Source organism: Oncorhynchus kisutch, linkage group LG20, assembly GCF_002021735.2.
Source record: "Oncorhynchus kisutch isolate 150728-3 linkage group LG20, Okis_V2, whole genome shotgun sequence".
In the NCBI taxonomy this organism is placed as follows: Eukaryota; Metazoa; Chordata; class Actinopteri; order Salmoniformes; family Salmonidae; genus Oncorhynchus; species Oncorhynchus kisutch.
The window spans coordinates 17,505,494-17,513,284 of record NC_034193.2 but is presented as its reverse complement, the minus strand read 5'-3'; the positions used below and the strand labels follow the sequence as shown (position 1 = coordinate 17,513,284).

General features: G+C 43.1%; 1 protein-coding gene across 1 annotated transcript in view; it reads left to right on the top strand.

The window, feature by feature from the left end:
- The first annotated feature begins 336 nt into the window (after positions 1-336).
- rab26 (RAB26, member RAS oncogene family) overlaps positions 337-7,791 on the top strand; it is a 134,286-nt gene continuing 126,831 nt past the window's right edge. The window contains exon 1 of the mRNA XM_020454451.2: positions 337-954. Within this exon, the coding sequence (XP_020310040.1) occupies positions 769-954 (186 nt within the window). The 5' untranslated portion in view covers positions 337-768. The remainder of the gene's footprint in view (positions 955-7,791) is intronic.

The following is a 7,791-nucleotide window of genomic DNA, read 5'->3' as shown; positions in this document are numbered from 1 at the left end:
TTCAGTCGCCCTTTAAAGTAGTCTGTCAAAGTAAAGTGACTATTCAAGAAGAAAACAATTGGCTGGGAAAATGCAACGATCCAGTTTTTGTTTCAGCTTTACATAACTGTCTATAAAATATATACAGTGAGCTCCAAAATAATGGAACAATGACAGATTCTGATTATTTTGTGCCCAATAGAAATGAATGGTAAATAATGTGGATCTGTTGTGGTGAGCACCAAATATGTGATTATTAATTTTTATTTGTGGTGTTTTTGCACATCATATAATCTTACTTACAAGGCTAGCACTAACTACCACTGTATCTTTAAACGCACCAACACTCCCACAAGTAGTAACGACGCTCCCCTGCTACGCGCAATGGGCACTAAACGCCTAGTGTACTAGTACCTTTTATTGGTGTGAACCGTGCGCGCCACGGTTTGTACACGTAGTGCTATTGAGGGAGAGAGCGCGAGAGAGAGCTGTCAAGAGTCTGTTTAGATGTCTGCACAGTTTGAGCTGGCAGGGGATTTACTCACCAATTTCCAACGGACAAGGGAAAGCTATAAACTCGCACATGCGCATATCGAAAAATCGACGCGGATATGTAGCCTACATTCATGATTTTTACGCACAGGTGAAAAGTAATGTTTTTCTTATCGTAGATTATCCAAAGAACATAGGATAGTGATATAGTCTCAGATCAGTGAACATCATATTTATAGCCTAGTTATTGCACAAATAATTATAGACAACACGCGGGAACACCGTTAACAGTGAAACATGTCCAGGAAAAAGACCATGAAAGGCAAGGGGAGCTCCAAAAGCTCGACTTCATCTCCGAACAACAACAAAGACACCGGGAAAAGTGGGAGAGGGATCGGAGCCTCGGCCCCATCCAACGGAGTGGTCTATCCGAGCCGCCCCTCGCTCAGCAACAGCGGGGAGTTTTATGATATCGCTTTTAAGGTAAGACTTTTTACGCACACCATTTTGTCAATACTCTCCAATCTCCAGTTGGTCATATCAGTCTCAAATGTTCAACTTCAATGTTGATGTGCCACGCTGGCTACAGTGACAGGTGCATATATGCTATTTCTTCTGGTCTGTCCATAGACAGGATCTCAGGGCAATTCGTATTTTTCTGTATGTACATCTGTGTCACTCCATTTCGTTACCTTAGGTTGTTACATTATGAATGGAATAGCCGTCGTACAATAGCATACGAATTATAGAATTTATAGTATCATACATATTACCCGGTCGTACAATAGCATACGAATTGGATGAAGTACTCTTCCTCTTGGATAATTAATGGTATTAGACAGTTCTATCTGAGACCAGGTTGCTTGTTCCGTGTAATAGCAAGGGAGAATTATTGGGAGAATTTATGTTGGCGGTTAGGGACCTCAACTGAAGGTCTCCTAAACAAAGCATAATGCATCCCCCTCCCCAAGTTAAACATATTTTCACATGACCCCACCCCACATAATTAACTCTAAATTATGTTTACAATCACACACAAAAAACTGTAGTGTGTTTACAAATGTGAATATCGACTTTGTTACTTCAGCATGCTTTTGTGGCACTGTCGATGCCACGCAGGGCTACGGGCCAGAAGGTTGAAGGTTCACTGACCACCACGGACGAGCTCACTCATTCTCCCTACCTGTTTCATTAGGCCTACACTACGACCAGAGTTGGCTACAGACAATGACCAGCTACGGGGAAATCAGATATTCAACATTTTGATGCCATATTTATAATTACAGTTACTAAAATATATGCTACACATTTTCAACCAGCAGGTTTCTGTGCCAATGCACCACATGGTTTTCAACACCACAATAAATAGACTGTCAATCTCGACAAACAAAAATGCATCCCTACCTAATTTGTAAGGCTACCCAGTATCAAAGGCTTGGCTTGCCAATCTCCAAGTGTCATAAAACATTTTGGTGTTTTGTAACAGATGTCTCTTTCCATTGATCTAATGGCCACTGCATTTGGATTGATTGATTTGATTTGTCAGTAAAATCAAATCAAATGATATTTGTCACATGCACCAAATACAACAGCTGTAGACCTTACAGTGAAATGGTTACTGACAAGCCCTTTACCAACAATACAGTTCAAGAAATAGAGTTAGGAAAATATTTACTAAATGAACTAAAGTAGAAAATCAAAGTAACAATACCAAGGCCATGTGCTGGGGTACAGGTTAGTTGAGATTTTTGTACATGTAGGTAGGGGTAAAGTGACTGCATAGAGAGTAGCAGAAGTGTAAAAATCAAAGGGGGGGGGGGGGGGTGTGTGTCAATGTAAATTGTCCAGGTGGCCATTTGATTAATTGTTCAGCAGTCTTATGCCTTGGGGGTAGAAGCTGTTAGGGAGCCTTTTGGACCTAGACTTGGCACTCCGGTACCACTTGTTATGCGATAGCAGAGAGAACAGTCTATGACTTGGGTAACTGGAGTCTTTGACCATTTTTGGGGCCTTCTGATGCCTAGAATTTGCCATACCAGGCGGTGATGCAACCGGTCAGAATGCTCTCGATGGTGCAGCTGTAGAACTTTTTGAGGATCTGGGGACCCATGTCAAATCTTTTCAGTCTCCTGAGGGGGAAAAGGTGTTGTCGTGCCCTCTTCACACCTGTCTTGGTGTGGTTGGACCATGATAGTTTGTTGGTAATGTGGACACCAAGAAACTTAAGTCTCGACCCGCTCCACTACAGCCCCTTCAATGTGAATGGGGGCATGTTCGAGCCTCCCCAAAACCAACAGGTTTGTTGTCCTGGCACCACACTGCCAGGTCTCTGACCTCCTCCCTATAGGCTGTCTCATCGTTGTCGGTGATCAGGCCTACCACTGTTGTGTCGTCAGCAAACTTAATGATTGTGTTGGAGTTGTGCTTGGCCACACAGTCGTGGGTGAACAGGGAGTACAGGAGGGGACTAAGCATGCACCCCTCTGCGTCAAGCACGATGGGATTCGATGAACTATTAACGTCCGTTGCTGTGTCAAAAGGGGTGATGACCTAATGATTAGCATTTTGGAAAACATTACATCTTAAATGATGTTCTTTTCATCATTACTATACAAACAAGGCTGATTTCAGCGACAATTTTGCTGTTTGAACACGTTTTGTGTAGCTAATAAAAACATTACTACATTTGCATACCTTTTTAACATTACATGAAATCCCTGTCTTAAACGTTGCTACGTTTCAGATATGGCAAAGAAAGCGTGTAATCTGCACGACACATGAAAGTTACTTACCGTAGCTGTCTTTGTGGTCTGTATCTACACTGAAATAATATCCTTTCACTACTCCTCTTATGATAATTATCTTTCTCTCGCATAGCTCATTAGTACACCCTTGTAGTTGAATAAATTGTAGGTCCTAGGATACAACAATGAATAATGTGGAACGAATAAATACCATCAAAGGATACCTTACAACTTACAATACTCAACAGCTTGTGAAACAGCTGTGAAAAACAACCTGGCATTATCTAAGATTTTAATACACAAACTGTGATCGTTTTTGGTACAGTTGTGTCATGAATTTATTTTCACAATTTGTTTTGTACAATCACATGTCAATCAGACTAAAATACTGAATTCTGGTGTGTGGAATATAGAGGTGGCGGTTGCTGTGTGGGTGGGCGGTTCTGTCTGTCACTTGTTCTCAACAGGCAGCCAGTTTTGGAAGGGGGACTTGAAGAAGGAGACTGCAAAGTCCAGGCACTGCAGCTCTCTTTGTTCTGAGTGTTTGCAGTGCTTTTTACTTAATCTGTGTATCTCACATAGAGAAAAACAACTTTCTAAGCAGATAATGACCACATGACAACAGTAGCTGTAGATTATGTGATGAAAAGTTGGAGGGTGGTTGGTAATAGAGGACATTGGGTGGATCCACATCTGGGTGTTGGGCAGAACCCCTAGCTCCTGGAGAACAGACGCAGAGTTAAAAGGAACAGGGAAGGAGACAGAGACGTAAACAACCAAACACAGGTTACACTTTACTGTGAGAATGTTATGGATTAGTGCAGTGTTATAAATGGGAGATATGTACTTTAACACTTTTGGAAGGTATAGCCTAACTCAAGCTGGTCCCGTTCCGAGCACAGAGAATTAGACTGATCCAAACTCACTGGTTCTGGTGGATGGGATACTTCCTGGGGGGCTCAGACAGTCAATGGTCCTAAAGTCATTTGGAAAGGTAAATTTAAAGAGGTAAAAAAAATTATAAGCTCAGCATAACTATCATTTCTTGCCTTCTCAAATGTCAACCAAACCTAACGCACTTTGTCTATTGGGCTTCACTGAAGTGTAGGGCTTCAGGGCATTCAGTGGTCGACCGTCCCAACTGCTCAAACTGTAGATTGTTGGCTTCCACCGAGGTAACGTTGGAAAGACAAAGATAAAAAATATAATATAAGTGTTAGGGAAACTTAAACTAGCTTCAGGTTATTTTGTGTGCAAATGCAAATAGTTATCTGATATTTTTTTATATTCACTTTAACAGATGGTGAGCCCAGCTAGGAGCGAAAGAGGAGTGAGGTTTACCAGGTCTCGCCTTCCTTTCGTCCCTCTTCCAAACCAAGTAATTTGCCCGGATGTCATAGCACTTGGTTCCCTTCTTGATTGTGCTCAATCCTCAATTGGATTAAGGTCTAGGCTTTGACTAGGCCATTCCAAGACATTTTAAATGTATCCCCTTAAGCCACTCAAGTGTTACTTTAGCAGTATGCGTACGGTCATTGTCCTGCTGGAAGGTGAACCTTCGTCCCAGTCTCAAATATCTGGAAGACTGAAACAGGTTTCCCTCAAGAATTTCCCTATATTTCACGCCATCCATTATTCCTTCAATTCTGACCAGTTTCTCAGTCCCTGCCGATGGAAAAACATCCCCACAGATGATGCAGTCTCTATTGCACTCCACACTGCCCTTTCGCACCTGGACAAAAGGAACACCTATGTGAGAATGCTACAGCTGACGTTCAACGTTCAACACCATAGTGCCCTCGAAGCTCATCAATAAGCTAAGGAACCTGGGACTAAACACCTCCCTCTGCAACTGGATCCTGGACTTTCTGACGGGCCACCCCCAGGTGGTAAGGGTAGGTAACAACACATCCACCACGCTGATCCTCAACACAGGGGCCTCTCAGGGGTGAGTGCTCAGCCCCCTCCTGTACTCCCTGTTCACTCATGACTGCATGGCCAGGCACAACTCCAACACCATCATTACATTTGCAGATGACACAACAGTGGTAGGCCTGATCACCGACAACGAGACAGCCTATAGGGAGGAGGTCAGAGACCTGGCCATGTGGTGCCAGGACAACAACCTCTCCCACAAGACAAAGGATATGATTGTTGACTACAGGCAAAAGGGGACCAAGCACGCCCCCATTCTCATCGGTGGAGCAGGTTGGGAGCTTCAAGTTCCTTGGTGTCCACATCACCAACAAACTAACATGGTCCAAGCACACCATGACAGTCATAAAGTGGGCACGACAAAACCTATTCCTCTTCTGGAGACTGAAAAGATTTGTCATGGGTCCTCAGATCTTCAAAAGGTTCTATAGCTGTACCATCGAGAGCATCCTGACTGGGTGCATCACTGTCTGGTATGGCAACTGCTGAGCCTTCCGACCGCAAGGCACTACAGAGGGTAGTGCGAACGGCCCAGTACATCACTAGGGCCAAGCTTCCTGCCATCCAGGACCTCTATACCAGGCAGTGTCAGAGGAAGGCCCTAAAATTTGACTAAGACTCCAGCCACCCTAGTCATAGACTGGTCTCTCTGCTACCGAAAGGCAAGCGGTACCGCTAGGTCCAAGAGGCTTCTAAATGGCTTCTACCCCCAAGCCAAAAGACTCCTGAACATCTAGTCAAATGGCTACCCAGACTATTCGCATTGCCCCCCTCCCCTCTCCACACCATTGCCACTCTCTGTTGTCATCTATGCATAGTCACTTTAATTAACTCTACCTACATGTACATACTACCTCATCTAACCGGTGCCCCCGCACATTGACTCTGTACTGGCAACCCCCTGTATATTGTTTTTCACATTTTTACTGCTGCTCTTTAGTTACCTGTTACTTTTATCTCTTATTCCTATCCATATTTTCTGAAACTGCACTGTTGGTTAGGGGCTCATAAGTAAGCATTTCACTGTAAGGTCTACACCTGTTGTATTCGGCGGATGTGACTAATAACATTTGAATTGATGCTGCCACCACCATGCTTCACTGTGTGGATGGCATTCTCGGGGTAATGCGAGGTGTTGGGTTTGCGCAAGACATAGCATTTTCCTTGATGGTCAAAAAGATACATTTTAGTCTCATCTGACCAGAGTACCTTCTTCCGTATGTTTGGGGAGTCTCCCACATGCATTTTGGTGAACACCAAACGTGTTTGCTTATTTTTTTCTTTAAGTAATGGCTTTTTTCTGGCCACTCTTCTGTAAAGCCCAGCTCTGTGGAGTGTACGGCTTAAAGTGGTCCTATGGACAGATACTTCAGCTCCTTCAGGGTTATCTTTGGTCTCTTTGTTGCCTCTCTGATTAATGTCCCCCTTGCCTGGTCCATGAGTTTTGGTATTCTTTCCATTTTTTATAATGGATTTAATGGTGCTCCGTGGGATGTTCAAAGTTTCAGATATTTTTTTATAACTCAACCCTGATCTGTACTTCTCCACAACTTTGTCCTTCACCTGTTTGGAGAGCTCCTTGGTCTTCATGGTGCCACTTGCTTAGTGGTGTTGCAGACTCCGGGGACTTTCAGAACAGGTGTGTATATATACTGAGATCATGTGACAGATCATGTGCCACTTAGATTGCGCACAGGTGGACTTTATTTAACTAATTCTGTGAATTGTGAAGGTAATTGGTTGCACCAGATCTGATTTAGGGGCTTCATAGCACGCACCCCTTTTCTGTTTTATTATTATTATAATTATTTGAAACAAGTAATTTTTTTTCATTTCACTTCACCAATTTGTACTATTTTGTGAATGTCCATTACATGAAGTCCAAATAAAAATCAATTTAAATTACAGGTTGTAATGCAACAAAATAGGAAAAACGCCAAAGGGGATGAATACTTTTGCAAAGCACTGTATACAATTTCATTGTTTACCTCAGTCGACAGCTGCGGCTCCCGTCCGTACTCGGTGGAGGCCTGGATGCTGCTATTGTGTGCAAAGAGAATTACCTTCAGGTTGTTCTCCCACCCTTCCTGGTACCAATCAAGGGACTTACCCATGGCAGTCTTGAGGGTGTGGTTGGTCCGTTCACCAAACCTGGAGCAGGGGGTAGGAAAGTGATATCTATTGACAATGTAAGATATTGAAATATGTCTGATTATGTACCATGGAAAACAAAAACCAATTGTAAAAAAATAAATAAAACAAACCATTGGTGACAGAATATGACCTATAACATTCGTACCTTGTTCATGACCTCAGTAACTCAAGATGACCTCCGGAGAACCATGGGGGTTGAAGATGTCTACCATCGCCTTGGAGGTGGCCTCGCCAGTCTCGTCCTTGATGGGTATCATACTAAACGAAAATATATTTTAGGTTCCAAGCACCCTTTTTAGTGGGTTATGGAGAGAATTTAGAGTTATGCACATACTCTTCCTTTACAGACCTTAATGTGTATTGCCTCCACCCACTTGGTAAAGTGATCGGTTGCCGTCAGACACCAGCTGTTGCCATTCCTGGATTTCGTAAAGGGTCCGATGAGGTCCACCCCTAACATTTAAAGTGTTAGAGAGAATATTACTTT